The sequence below is a fragment of the Nilaparvata lugens genome, chromosome 5, assembly GCF_014356525.2.
Source record: "Nilaparvata lugens isolate BPH chromosome 5, ASM1435652v1, whole genome shotgun sequence".
NCBI lineage: Eukaryota > Metazoa > Arthropoda > Insecta > Hemiptera > Delphacidae > Nilaparvata > Nilaparvata lugens.
Genome location: NC_052508.1, coordinates 67,775,502 through 67,792,120, shown reverse-complemented (window position 1 = coordinate 67,792,120; position 16,619 = coordinate 67,775,502). Strand labels below are relative to the sequence as shown.

General features: G+C 34.9%; 1 protein-coding gene across 1 annotated transcript in view; it reads right to left on the bottom strand.

The window, feature by feature from the left end:
- LOC111047863 (protein dachsous-like) overlaps positions 1–16,619 on the bottom strand; it is a gene marked incomplete in the record, with an annotated part of 507,664 nt that overhangs the window by 99,382 nt on the left and 391,663 nt on the right. Inside the window, 2 exon segments of the mRNA XM_039429132.1 lie at positions 2,450–2,869; positions 6,359–6,537. Of these exon segments, the coding sequence (XP_039285066.1) occupies positions 2,450–2,869; positions 6,359–6,537 (599 nt within the window).

Genomic DNA, 16,619 nt, shown 5'->3' with positions numbered 1-16,619 from the left:
TTCATGTGAGTCATTGTTGGCAAAGAAGATATTATTAATAGATTGCTGACATAGAAGATATCTCTATCTTCATTGAGATAGAAGATAGAATAAATTGGTAGTTAATAATTTCATGTGAGTCATTGTTGGCAAAGAAGATATTATTAATAGATTGCTGACATAGAAGATATCTCTATCTTCATTGAGATAGAAGATAGAATTCATTGGTAGCTAATAATTATATGTGAGTCATTGTTGGCAAAGAAGATATTATTAATAGATTGCTGACATAGAAGATATCTCTATCTTCATTGAGATAGAAGATAGAATAAATTGGTAGTTAATAATTTCATGTGAGCCATTGTTGGCAAAGAAGATATTATTAATAGATTGATGAAATAGAAGATATCTCTATCTTCATTGAGATAGAAGATAGAATAAATTGGTAGTTAATAATTTCATGTGAGTCATTGTAGGCAAAGATTGTTGTCAAATGATAGCCAGTGACCAGAGGTTTTTTCATCGTGGACTAGGTATATTCTTCTAAAAAACTAACTGATATTTTCTTATTGAAATTGGTAAGTGACAGACGTGAGTAGACATTACTGACCTGGGAATTACGTAATAGATACAGTAATAATTATGGAATTATGCTCTAGGGATAGTCTCCTCTTGAACTAACTGTAAGGGCCGGGTTCCGAGCTCGGGATTTAGCTAAGTTCTAGACTTTAAACAGCTGGAGTCAGAAAATTGGCTTTTGGAAACAGGGTGTAGTCGCAGTTTTTATGATAATCTTTATTTGATCATTTCTATTATATTGGAAACGTTTTTCCTTCACGAAATGAATCATTCCTAAATAATTCAAAGTAGCTGCACTATTTTCTCTTCATTTTATTTTGTTTTCAATTTTCCAATTTTTTGAAATTTAATTCAAACGTTGACTGTAACTACGCCCACTACCTCCGTAAAGATATTTTTTTCTCCCCCTATCATTTTGATGATGTACTCGTATTTATTGTATCAAACAATAAAGAATAAAATGATTTTCACTACTACTAAAGAAAGCCGTATTGCATTCGTGTGACGTCAGCACAGGTAGGGCTCCTACACCAATAGAAACACTACCTGATATAGATCAGCTGAATTCAACGAACTTTTATTGGTGAAGGAGCCAATACCTACTATTACTTAGTAATAGTAGGTATTGTAGGAGCCCTACCTGTGCTGACGTCACACATGAATGCACTACGGCTTTCTTTACGGAGGTAGTGCTAAGCCCCGTTTCGGAATGCCAATTTTCTGACTCCAGCTGTTTGAAGTCTAGAACTTAGCAGAATCCCGAGCTCGGAAACCGGCCTCAATACAACTAGCTCTGTACTTTTTTAACGATATTGATTTTGGAATAAATATGTGTAGTTACATGCTAGAGACCTGAGAATTGATCTCAATATAACGATATTCCTATCAACTAGCTCTGATATTTCCTTATCTCTATTGATATTGAAATTCTCAATCACTCCCTTTTTTCTTCCCGATTTTTCAATAATATCCCATTATTATAATTTTCTCGTACTGATAAGCATTGAACCACAGACTAAATGAGTGATAAACTTAAGTAATATAAACTGAGTAATAAACAAAATGAGTAATATTAATTTACTTCCTCAATGATTGAACACTCGGCCACTTCGCTCAGGTTCCTTCGAACCTTGCAGGGACTTCCCGTTTTCTATATACTAGTTGGATATAGATTTATCATGTCTATATTACCTAGTTAATGGTATTTTTTATTTTTCATTTCATATTGTATTTTACTTTTTTCTTTTATAACCATTTTTGTCATTGCATTGTAATCACGGTATATCGAAGAAGACGGTAGGTGTCACGCGCATGTTTGTGCTAAATTTCCGGTGTAACTGACGTCATTTTATATCCAATCATCTGTTTTCAACAAATAAATTTAATAAATTATTGCCAATGGGTGTTGAAAACCTCGGTTGATGACGTTGACGCAATCTAGCTGGCTGGTCACTGCGCACACATTTCGTGTCCCTACCGTTTTCATCTAAATACCGTGATTGTAGGTGTCACGCGCATGTTTGTGCTAAATTTCCGGTGTAACTGACGTCATTTTATATCCAATCATCTGTTTTTAACAGAAATAAATTTCATAAATTGCCAATAGGTGTTAAAAACCTCGGTTGGTGACGATGACGCAATCTAGCTGGCTGGCCACTGCGCACACATTTCGTGACCCCTACCGTTTTCAACTAAATACCGTGATTGTAATTATGTTTTTTGGCACAAATAAAGATTTGATTTGATATTGAATAGTTAGTTAGTTAGATAGATAATTAGATAATAGATAATAGATTAGATAATAGATTAGATAATAGATTAGATTAGATAATTAGTTAGATAAGAATAGTTAGATATTAGTCATAGTTAGTATGAGTAGTTAGTTACATACCTGTGAATTAACGGGCTGCGATTCGATAACGGTGACAGTGTACTCGGCGCGTTCAAAAACAGGTGGATTATCGTTGACATCCTGCACTTCGAGCAGAACGGTGAGGTTGGCAGTGAGCGGCGGATCGCCGGAGTCCGAGGCAAGCACGACGAGCGTGTGGCGCTGCGCCGCCTCGTAGTCGAGGTGCCTGGCGAGCGTAAGGTGGCCGGAACGCGAGTCCACACTGAACAGGCGTTCGTCGCCGCCTGCGGGCGCGACCAGACGGTATCGCAGCTGCGAATTGCGACCAGAGTCGCGGTCGTGCGCCTGTGCCGCGTAGAGAGGCACGCCTAGTCCGGCGTTTTCGGCCACGGATAGGCGCACTGTGCTCGAGTCGAATTCAGGCGCATTGTCGTTCACGTCTTCGATCATTATGTTCACCTGGTCAACAACAAATATCATTTTTATAACTAATGTAAATGAATTAGAGATTACATTACTTTTTCCTCAAATACCAATGAAAATTCCGTCACTGGTGAGCTAAATCAAATCATGAACTCTAAATTACCTCTGTTTATTTAAAAATATCGGACCGAGCTTAGCGCGTTATTTCTTAAACAGAACACAATTCTCTAAAATGATCGTGTTTATATTTCACAGCTGGCCATACGTCAGCTTATGAATTTCGGGGATGCGATATTTTGATTTTCCATAGAATCACTCGCTCACTTTTTACTATCTAAGTCTCAGCTGTTTCAGCCAAGGATGAATTATCCTTTTAATGTCGTTCAGCGAGTTTTCCCAAGGATGAGACCTAGTGCAATCGAATTTTCATATCATAAACCTACTATGTTCCATTTTTCGTGAAAATCGTTAGAGCCGTTTTCGAGATCCGTTGAACATAAATAAACAGATTACTAGATATAAAAATATAAACAGATATACAGAAATTGTTCGCTTAATATAATAGGATTAAGGTGAGAAGCAGCTCATTTTTTTGCCCATTTTTGGGCAAATGCCTGTTGTCTCCACCTGCATCGTATCCATTGTCTATTGTCTATAAATAAACATAAGCCTAATCATAATCATAACTCTTCTCATGAATTATTGCGAGTGAATAAATGAGCCCCATGATCCACTCGCTCATCAACTATTGTACTCATTGCGAAATCCTCAACTTGTAATTCTTATGTGAATAAATGCAACTTTATAGTTAACTCCGTAGTGGTGGTAATAATCCGTATTTATTTGACAGAATCGAAATATAACAGACACGTCAAATCACTATCTTGTTGACGCATAGAAGGACATACTCCTAAAAAAAAACTCTGATACAGTTTTATTACGATAACTATACTTATTTTGATAACTAATATTCATTGAAATACTTTCTTACTACTAAACGATGATTCAACACTTTCCAAGACTGATTTCCCCAAAGAAAATAAAACTAAATATCATATGAATAATTTTTGCTGGTGAACACTAATGCTCTACAGTTTTGCTGGATATGAGTCTACCAAATTTTAACAAAACTTTCTACGTTGAACAGTACAGGAAGTAACAATTAGCCAATAAACATGGAGGTACACTACTGGACCCGTCTGTTCATGCTTGGAGGCCAAACGACTCCACATCTGAGTATGAAAGCCCTCACATTTGAAAAGAAATTCAGTGTAAAATATTCTGGCCTGTTCCAAATCGAGCTCAATACAATGGATCATAGTTCTCACAGTAAGCTTCACAATTTGTCGTACATTATAATCCTCCCACAATGGGAAATAAAAAGTGACAAATGCTCCTCCTACTATATGGTCGGATATCAAGCAGATGAAGATACGGACACATTACTACGGGAAATCGAAAGTTCCTGCATTACAATGAACCGTGAGAGCTCATTTTTCCAACATCTCATTCCATACACATGGAGTTTAATCTTAAAATGTTACTTTTAAGTATCAATTACTTAGTTCATGATTGTTGGTAATTAACCCACTCCCTCTGCCCTAGTTCTCATATGTCGTTAAGTACTGAGAGACCTTTACATCACATGCAAGGGAAGTGCAGAGAAATCGGAGAGATTCAAAATTGTTCAACATTGTTATGTGAAATTTATTGAATTCTTACTTTCTAAAAACGTTTTGCAACATGGAAACCTACATCATACATGAGCGGCTGACGGTATGCAATATTTCAAGTAATACTTCTTGTAAAATATTGTTTTTTTCAATAAAGCTCTTTTACATCTATATCTATCTACTTCATGAATACTCTTACAAATATTGCTTAATTTGAAATAAATCGCAAGCTGTGTCACGTTGGAGATACTTCGATTCCAAGCTGTGTATTATGTATACTAACACCATGCAAAAATGGAGCTTTTCCAGTCTACAGATGGAAATAAATTGGATATTTCATTTGTTCAAATGCTAATTAATGAAGAATTATTATTGAAAAATCCTAATTGAATGCTGTAAATCACCCCGAAGACTTCTGCTACTGCAAATATTGACAACAGGGTAAACTAGATATGGCTAGATGGAAATTCGTTGAGCGCTTCTATACAAAAATATTTGTCAACCCGGGAAAATCCCAATTGAATGCTGTAAATCACCCCGAAGACTTCTGCTACTGCAAATATTGACAACAGGGTAAACTAGATATGGCTAGATGGAAATTCGTTGAGCGCTACTATACAAAAATATTTGTCAACCCGGGAAAATCCCAATTAAATGCTGTAAATCACCCCGAAGACTTCTGCTACTGCAAATATTGACAACAGGGTAAACTAGATATGGCTAGATGGAAATTCGTTGAGCGCTACTATACAAAAATATTTGTCAACCCGGGAAAATCCCAATTGAATGCTGTAAATCACCCCGAAGACTTCTGCTACTGCAAATATTGACAACTGGGTAAACAGCTAGATGGAAATTCGATGAGCGCTACTATACAAAAATCAATTGTCAGGCCGGTGATGACAAATAAATTTTGTGAAGTAGTGCTCATCAAATTTCCATCTAGCTGTTTACCCTGTTATTAATATTTGCAGTAGCAAAAGTCTTCGGGGTGATTTACAGCATTCAATTAGGATTCTCGGTTAATAATAATTATTCATTGATTAGCAAATAATTTTGCCAGCCCAGGAATGACAAATAATTTTTGTATAGTAGTGCTCATCGAATTTCCATCTAACTGTTTACTCTGTTGCCAATATTTGCAGTAGCAGAAGTCTTCGGGGTGATTTACAGAATTTGATTGGGATTTTCGTTCAATAATAATTATGCAGCTTATCCCTAATTTGTTGCGCATCAACTTATTTATTGACTGGGCTAAGGAGCAAAACATCGCTAAAGGATTAAGACGTGCCACTTATATTATACCACAAATTCTATTTCTTATGCTGTATTTTCTTTATGGTATTAGTATTATCTTGTCTTTTTTTCTTAAAAATAGAAATCTATTCCGAAAACTTCCGTTTATAATGTAAGTTTCTAAGTGTTTTCAATCTTTTTATGTCTTGTGTCTCCTGTTTCAATTTATATTACAAACTTTCAAGTGTTTTCTGTTACGTGCTACACTTAAAAATAATTATGATATATATAATTCTATAGTATTATATTGTTTGGTTGGAGAAATATATACATTTACATTTACATTTATTACATTCCTTAATCACAACATCAAATTAATGATTGGGAGAGAATCAACAGGATAAACCCAAAACTGTTCCTCTCCCTAATTTTGATAAAAATAGTCCAAATGATGTTATGAAAACACTTTTATAAAGATCACGAACATTTACAGTCCAAATATACATTATAATAAAAATGTTGTATCCAATATACAAATCTTTCTCAATATTTGAGAGTTTAGAATATTCAAAAGAGACCCTTTCAATTGGAGATGAACGTTTTTAGTTGCACTGACCTGAGTATGACCGTAGGTTGGAGGGTTGCCGTCAATGGCTTGAACGTTGAGCAGTACCGTCTGATGCACCTCATGATCCAGCAGCGATGCAGTTCTGATGGTTCCCGTCGTCGGATCTATGCTGAAGTATCGGTCAGGGTCACCTGAGTAGATGGAATATCGAACAGCACCACGAATACCTGTCAACAACAAAACAAAATATTCATTAACGATCTTTAATGAGAAAAAAATTGCTGAGGTAAATCGGTTGAAAATGAATTTGAAAACGATTAATTGTCAGTCATAAAACTGCTAAAACTGTTCAAATTAAAGGTGCACGATTGGCTGGCAAAAAATCCTTTTTATAAATTAAGTGAATTTTACGAGAGCAGAATCAGCATACCTTAATTCTTATTGTTAGCACGTATGAACTAGCTGCCAAATTATGTAATATTGTGTTTGTTATTTGTAATATTTGGAAAAGTAATCTAAATAGCAATGTAATAGTAACAATGTGTCTCTTAATGTGTGACTGTCTATTTCATGTTCTATTTGTGTGACTTTGTCTTGTGCTTTTTTGGCTGGCTGACAATAAAATTAATTTATTTATTTATTTATTCATATAAATCACACAATAACTGATATAGTGAGGTCCAGGTTATAACGGCAGTGTTTGATTAGCAATGTTATTGCTATCCTTGTCTATCATACAACAAAGCAGATAGCGCTATCTCTTTCTCGCTTTGCTCTGTTAATCATCTTTTAACAATGTAGAATTATCAATTGATTAATAAAATGAAATTTCTCACGTCAACTGTCACCAAATGGAGATGAATACCCTATCAGATCAGCCTAGGAGTACAATACCTAAATTTGGCAGAGTAATAGTACAAGGTATTCTTAGTTCTTCTCTCCCGATCATTTCATTGATTATTTTTCATTGTAAAAAAATATAAATAAAGAATATGGATGGACTTTTTCTCAGGCCTAATATTATTCAACGAATATCCTACGCTTTTGAATTGAGTCTGGAAAATTTATATAGAGAAAGGCTGAGAAGAAAGAGGGAAGATTCGATTATGATCGTTCTCAAATTGTGCTCCTTTGGAACAGCCGGCTGAACAATCATTCCAGTGATAGGAGACGAAAAAATGATGATAATTAATGATGGCGAGACACCCTGCGGTGTGTGTGGAGGTGGGTAAGCGAAAGGTGAGAGCTGAGTAGACCACACATTTTCGTACTCTATGTGACGACAACGTGCACATATTTCGAGGGATTAGCTTTAAGGAATTTATTAAATGGTTCCGTATTATCAATCATCGCGTTCATAATGGAATAAATATCAATTGTAGTACGCGGGGATGAACGACGTTAAGATTCCTTCGTACAAATAGTTGCCCAGTTTTAGAAGTCGTCGAAAGGATTGTAGTTCTGGATCAAATGTTTCCATATATCTAAAAATGAATTCAATTCACGTTCATTAGATTCACTTTCTATAGTGATGTCCACGTTATAATGGCAGTGGTCTGCTAATTCGTAATAGTTTTTTCACAGATGAGAGATGTGCATCAGAACAAGAGAATGAAACTATTTTGAAATTTATTTTTACAATTGAATGATTCCGATATAGTTTGATCCGAATTCAAAGCCAGATCTATAGTGAGGTCCCGGTTATAATGGCAGTGGAGAAAGATAGGAGATCAACGTTGCCGCCCCTCTGTCTTGTCAACGCCTTCTATAGACGGTAGCTGATACAGGTTTATTGATGTATATTAACTGTTCATTCTCATTTAAAATAATTAATGATATTTTATTAATCAACAAATTATATTTTTCAATAATTTCATAATTAAGATGAAATATTTTGTTAATCAATATTGATAATTCTACATTGTTGAAAGATGATCTGGCAACAGAGCTAAGCGAGAAAGAGATAGCGCTATCCGCTTTGTTGAATGATAGACAAAGATAGCAATACCATTTTAATCAAACACTGTCATTATAACGTGGACCATTATAACGAAGTTGTGAAGGTGATAATGTGGTAGTTAACCATACTGAATGAATCTCTAGTTACTATATCTGGAAAATTGTATTTATATCTACTCTCTTCATATTATATATTGCAAATCTAGTCCTTTTATTCAATTCATAGTATTTTAAGTGAGAAAATCATTTACAATCTGAATTTGTTAATGAATTCGTTTGAATTGGGTTACTGAATTGGATGTTTTAATCATGATATTCAAACTTCAAGAAATTCATTCACAAATACACATAACAAAGTCAATGATTGGGAGAGAATCAATATGATAACCTCAAATTGTTTCACTGAAAAATGTTGATATTTGATTATAGTCAAAATAAGTTTTTTTTTTCAGTTCTCATAATTATCAAAGATATTCACACTTGTCAAAATGTTGAATTAATATTACCTGATGTTTAATATTATTGATAGTTTGTAGAGCGAATGTTAATGTTGTGTAGCTTTTCCATATAATATTAATAATTTTTATTGAAATAAAGTGGAATATTGGCAAAATTTTAAGTCTCTTCAATTATCGTTTAATATTGTGTTCATTATTAAGATTCTACTTCACATGCACTAAGCAAGCTGAAAAACAAGCATTCTCCCTGTTCTCTGTTCACTAAAATCTCAAGAATGGAAGCATATATTGACTTGAAAATTTGCATGGTTCATCATTATAGTTTTTCCAAAGATGTACAATTTTTATTAATTAGTTTTTTCTCTTAGTTTTTTCTCCAGGAGTGGACGTAGTCGAGTGGATCAGATGGTAGCTTTATGATTCAGAGGCCCGAGTTCAAATCCCGGCACGGGCAAGACGTTTATCTCGGGCCACTCCTGTGTTACAAATGGACACGTTACCACGTCAGTCCCGGCTGCCTAAAAAGCAGTCGTTAGGTAATGTCAGAGGCCCTGAAATTTGATCAGTTGCGACCTGAAAACTCTGACATCAGACCTGAGCCAGCCAGGTCACTCGATATGATATTATATTATTATAATATTAATCCTTGCAAGAATTAATACTACCAACAATCAGTTGGTAGAACTGATTCAATTTCAAATACATTCATACTATGAATAGCCGAAAATTCAAAACTGTCCATGTAACTCGATCACCTCACAACTATCCAGGAGTTAGAATCCGAATTACATGCCATCAATTCCACCTCAACAGAAAAAAATGATTGCAGCTTCCAAGTTTCAATCTTCATCCGAATTGCCCCCTCCCCCTCTCGCAACTTCCCGGTTGACGAAGTTGCTCGAGAAATAATAATTCGAGACAAAACGACTCGGCCATAAATATGGCGAATGTTATTGTAAAATTTTTACCATAGTGAAATCAAAATAATGACTGTAATCTGGCTGTAAATTGAGGCGAATTACGTTGTTTTACGACGTCTAGTCGCCTTGGAAACCGACCTGAGTGCTAGCATCTAATTCAGCTAATAAACAAATGAAAACAATAAAACGGAGAGTCGCTTTTTCGATCTGGAAACTGGAATTAGTCGTGGCATAAGAATGTAGCATTGCTTTTCGAATGATGAAGGCTAACGTCATTAAATTGGTACCAACGTGGAATCACATAAGATTTGTGTAACATCCATCTTCAAATTTCAATTCGTGTTCGTTCAAAATCTAAGATTTTGTTGGTAATCCAAATCTTATCACTGAAATAAAGCGATACTCTCTCGACAGTATAAGAAATTCATCTATAAACTTTCAATATGATTATTTTGGGGCCAAAATGTGTTTAAAACTGCTGAAAAATCATAACCTCTTTTGGACTAATATGCGATCAAATTTGGGAATGGGATAGAAGGGGCTATATAAGCCTGTTTTTCCGTTTCCAATCATTTTAAGATTGATTTTTTTACTTTCCTTGCCCTATTACCATAGGTAAGGAAAGTATTGCTTTCCGAAAAAAATTAAGGTACACCAATTTCTAAATTTCTATACGTTTCAAGGTCCCCTGAGTCCAAAAAAGTGGTTTTTGGGTTTGGTCTGTATGTGTGTGTGTGTGTGGTGTGTGTGTGTTGTGGTGTGTGTGTGTGTGTGTGTGTGTGTGTGTGTGTGTGTTGTGTGTGTGTGTGTGTGTGTGTGTGTGTGTGTGGTGTGTGTGTGTGTGTGTGTGTGTGTGTGTGTTGTGTGTGTGGTGTTGTGTGTGTGTGTGTGGTGGTGTGTGTGTGTGTGTGGTGTGTGTGTGTGTGTGTGTGTGTGTGTGTGTGTGTGTGTGTGTGTGTGTGTGTGTGGTGTGTGTGTGTGGTTGTGTGTGTGTGTGTGTGTGTGTGTGGTGTGTGTGTGTGTGTGTGTTGTGTGGTGTGTGTGTGTGTGTGTGTGTGTGTATGAGTGTATGTGCGTCTGTGTACACGATATCTCATCTCCCAATTAACGGAATGACTTGAAATTTGGAACTTAAGGTCCTTTCACTATAAGGATCCGACACGAACAATTTCGATCGAATGCAATTCAAGATGGCGGCTAAAATGGCGAAAATGTTGTCAAAAACAGGGGTTTTCGTGATTTTCTCGGAAACGGCTCCAACGGTTTTGATCAAATTCATACCTAAAATAGTCATCGATAAGCTCTATCAACTGCCACAAGTCCCATATCTGTAAAAATTTCAGGAGCTCCGCCCCATCAATGCAGATAGATTCCTAAATTATCAGGCTTCAGATACAATTGAAACAAAAAAAATCAAGCGGAGTAGATTGAGCATGAAAATCTCTACAATTAATGTTCAGTAACATTTTCACCTAAAATTGAAAATAAGCTTTAAATTCGAGAAAATGTGATTATTCAATTGCAAATTATTGTTAATTTTGAGTAACATATTTTCAAAACTTCACATCTTGCAAAGCTTCCTCAACAAGAAATTTGAGAAAAGATCACAACAAAGTACCTACAAATACTTTATCTCCAAATACAAAAATACTGTATCTACAGATACTGTAGACAGTGAGTATAGAATGTAATGTATTTATAATCATCATCATAAATGTTTCTACATTTAATTTCTTATTTCCAATATTAATTTGTTGAGTTGTACTTCAAATTTTCTTAATTATTTAAGTATTATTTCATCTCACTCATTTTTCATTTTAGTATTTGGTGCAGAACTTAAGATTGTATAATCACTTGATGAAATTGCATTTTATATTAATGTATTTATAATCATCATCATAAATGTTTCTACATTTAATTTCTTATTTCCAATATTAATTTGTTTAGTTGTACTTCAAATTTTCTTTAATTATTTAAGTATTATTTCATTTCACTCATTTTTCATTTTAGTATTTGGTGCAGATCTTAAGATTGTATAATCACTTGATGTAATTGCATTTTATATTAATGTATTTATAATCATCATCATAAATGTTTCTACATTTAATTTCTTATTTCCAATATTATTTGTTGAGTTGTACTTCAAATTTTCTTTGTTTTTCAAACGATTAATGTAATGGAAGCAAAATGGATCATTGATCTGTTGCTTCCACATATTCTTGTTTTCAATAAATAAATAAATATACTAACTGACTGTAGACTGCATAACTGTGTACTGCACACCTGCTTGGATGGCACCAAACAAAATAATCTAAAGCATTGAGCATTCCTCGATTGGCTTCTCGAGAATAATGGTAGGACGATAAACTAACGGTGAAGGTACGTTGTTGGCAGACGCTCTCAGGATCACATCTGAGAGTAAGTTCTGGATCATAGGATTGCATCATGTCCCGAGACATGCAGACGCAGACACTATTCAACATAATAGAATCACTGCATAGATCGTCCATAACAATGCTGATGAATACTGAACACTTGATGATGATTATGATGATGATGATGATGATGATCCTCCCCCCACCCCTTCATCACACGTTTTGACTATTATTAATTACCCCTGCCATTGTTTATTCACTATGTTGATTAGGCTACTCGACGGGGGGCAGCCATATTAATCTCTTTTACACACAATGTCTTCAACCTCCTAATCTGATAAATAACAATAACAATAATCATCAACACTCCACAATATTTTCGTATGGTGTGAAGTGTCATTCACCCATAGATATGCATCATCTTCCATCTCACTCTAGTCGTCAACCTTTTCCATTACAAACCCTGCGACGGTCTCACTCTATTGAACTATCAACCCCTCTCAGTCTCACTGCCACCCACCTCACATGAGTTTTTATATCACTTTAGTTTTTTTGATGATTCACCTTTGTTCGGATGTTTTCATGGACGTTGTCACGTTGTTTAGAGCATTTTCTCATTGTAATGTATTTTGATTTGTGAATAAATTTGATTTGATGTGATGGTTTGTCGATAATAATTAATGGATGACCTAAATTTGCATATCAAACTCAAATTTTAAAAATCTTGTGTGGCGCACTCACACAACTTTCCTTGCCGTTATGGAAATTGATCACCTGACGCTAGTGTTCCCGCGCATCTCAAGTCTACTATTCAAAGATATGAGCCAGCTGGTGACAGGGCAATAACTCTGGAGGCACACGAGGTCTGCTATCTCTTCATAGTGAATCATTTGATAGAATCAACAGTTGCCAACAGGTCGCAATTGGATAATCACATTTTCTCGAATTTCGAGCTTATTTTTAATTTTAGGTGAAAATATTACTGAACATTAGTTGTAGAGATTCTCATGCTTAATCTTTTTCACTCGAAATGTTTTGTTTGAATTGTATCTGAAGCCTGATAATTGAGAATCTAAAATCAAACTTTGCATAGATGGGGCGGAGCTCCTGAAATTTTTACAGATATGGGACTGGTGGCAGTTGATATAGCTTATTGATGACTATTTCAGGTATAACTTTAATAAAAATCGTTGGAGCCGTTTTTGAGAAAATCGCGAAAACCTCTGTTTTTCACAACATTTTCGTCATTTTAGCCGCCATCTTGAATCGCATTTGATCGAAATTGTTCGTGTCGGATCCTTATATTGAAACGACCTTACGTTCCAAATTTCAAGTCATTCCGTTAATTGGGAGATGAGATATCGTGTACACAGACGCACATGCACTCATACACACACCACACACACACACACACCACACACACACACACACACCACACACACACACATATACAGACCAATACCCAAAAACCACTTTTTTGGACTCAGGGGACCTTGAAACGTATATAAATTTAGAAATTGGGGTACCTTAATTTTTTTCGGAAAGCAATTCTTTCCTTACCTATGGTAATAGGGCAAGGAAAGTAAAAACAATTATGAAGTGAAAAATGTACCTACTATAAGCAGTAACGATCGTTTCAGCCTGGTTCAGTTCATCATGAAAAAACGAACTCTAAAGTCAGGTCCACGTTATAATGGCAGTGAAGAAAGATGGGAGAACAACGGTGCCGATCATCTGTCTTGTCAATGCCTTCTATAGACGGTAGTTGATACAGGTTTATTGATGTAATATCATCTGTTCATTCTCGTTTAAAATAATCAATTATGATTTATTGAGCAAGAAATTATATTTTTCAATAATTTCATGATGAATAATTTTCATAATTAAGATGAAATATATTGTTAATTAAATATTGATTCTACATTGTTGAAAGACGATCTGGCAACAGAGCAAAGCTAGAAAGAGATAGCGCTATCCGCTTTTCTGAATGATAGACAAGGATAATCAAACACTGCTATTACTAGTAGTTCTGTGAACAGTAGACCTCACGCAGTATTCTCATCCACAAGTACCTGATTGAAACTATAGACCTTATGGAAATACAGCAATAGACTGGCTTCTCCACACATCTGTGTAATCACTTGTCAGCTGATTTATGATGAATAATTCTATAGTCTGATTTTTACTCTAATATTGGCGTATGAAGGACGCTCCTTTCCCCTTTTATATTATCCTTAAAATGCAAAATTTCCAAAATCCTTGTATATACGTCGACGCGCAATTAAAAAAGGAACATACCTGTCAAATTTCATGAGAATCTATTACCGCGTTTCCCCGTAAATGCACAAAATATAAACATTTAAACATTAAAACATTAAGAGAAATGCCAAACCGTCGACTTGAATCTTAGACCTCACTTCGCTCGGTCAATAACGTGGACCTCACTAGTGTCCCTTGACACTAGAGTTACTTTCTCTAGTCTGATGATAACCTACAGCAGGTCGAAACAATCGTCACTTATAAAGTAAGTGCATTTTTCACTTAAGAAGTGTTTTCAAATTAAGTTTATAATTAATGAAGGACTGAAAACTTTGTGAAATGAACTACAAGACTCAAACTATTTCGGACTATGTGTAACCGTATCTAAATTTGGGAGAGGAATAGCACAAGGTTACCTTATTTTTTCTCTCCCTTTCATTTTGATGATGTACTTATTGTATGAATCAATAAAGAATAAAGAATTGTGGAGAAGAAGGGATATGCAACACAGTTTTCATTTAAAACACACATTGATCCGCTTAAGAGACTGTATGTGATTTGGAAGATAAAACAATTCAATTGTTTAAATGTGTGTGATTATGAAAATGTTTAAATGTTTAAATGTATGTGTGTCATGAAAATGCATGTGATTTGGAACATAAAACAATTCAATTGGATGAGAAATACAGATTGAAATATGATCGAACATCCAAAAACTACGTGAGAAAAACAGAAAATACAAGTAAGGTTGATTAGCTATTTCATAAAATCACTTCACTTGTATTGTCTGTTTCATTAAAATTAATAAATACAATATAAAAACATGACCATTTTATTTAAAAGTTTTAAAATGATTTAAATAAAAGTGTACTTCATGTTTTTATAAAGAAAATACAAGTTACATCTATTGAAGAAGAGAAGAAGTATGTTCTTCTTACGCAGATTGGAGTGAGAAGAAGGAATGCATTTTCTACCTCGTGATAAGAGAAAGGGAGAAGGTTGAATAATGAGAAACAAGGAAGAGAAATACGCCAATAGGGGTCGTCACTGGTTTCTGTGAAACCCTCCGTTGCTGGCGACTTCTCAGAGCAGGGACACTGGACTCACACAACAACACACAAACAGGTGAAGACAAGAATCCAGCGGTGAGACCAGCGATTGTGATCCAACAGAAAAAGAAAACAAAGTGCATGTAGTGCAGTGGGAGAGAGACGGGCTGCACAATTGGACAGAGACAGACAACAGAGATCACAAAGATATGCTGAAACTATTTCATCGAATGCACTGCATAATTCGGCGATAGGAAACTGTCTCCTTCCTTTACTTTGTTCGTGCCTCTTTCTTGTTCTCATTTCTCTATTCCTCTGTTGGAAAACTAAGACCACACTTCCAAATATATTCATTTATACCTCAGAGAAGGATATTGTAGGAAGGATATCTCCCATCCTTCTCTGTGCTTATATCCAGACAGAGGTTCACTGTTTACTGCTATTGGCGTTAAAAGGTCTCAAGATCTAAGCTACTCCATCGAAACGCCGCCGTCGATTTACTAGTGATCAGTAACTAGTAAATTATATTTCATTAAGCAAGAAATTATATTTTTCAGTGATTTTATTATGAATTTTCATAATTAAAATGAAACATTTTTGTTGATTAATTATTAATTTTACATTGTTAAAAGACGATCTAGCAACAGAGCAAAGCGAGAAAGAGATAGCGCTATCCTCTTTGTTGAATGATAGACAAGGATATACTAATCAAACACTGCCATTATAATGTGGACCTCACTATAGTAACTTAATTCTATGTAATAAAACTATTGTAAATAAAACTATTGTAAATAAAACTATTGTAAACTATGTAATAAACTATTGTGCCCTATTGTAATGAATGGAAATTATGAAATTCTTGAAATATTATCAAAACTAGGCTAGCTGAAATTAAGGATACGAGTAATAACATTCTTGTCATAGTCATTCAATTTAGCTGTTTTACATCCATGAAATCAAACCAGTAAACAGCTGATTGTAGAACAAATAAACATATGATTCTCATTACATCATACTATACTGTAATTAAATCATATGCTTTCTTTACAGTCGAGTATGTTTTCTATAGTGAGGTCCACGTTATAATGACTATCTTTGTCTATCATTCGACAAAGCAGGTAGTACTATCCTTTTCTAGCTTCGCAACGATGCCAAATCTGTTTTTAACAATGCAGAAATATAATTAATCAAGGCAGAGAATCGACAACGTTGTTCTCTTATCTTTATCCACTGCCATTATAACGTGGACCTCACTATAGTTCCGAATTAGGAACAGCAAAACTGGTACA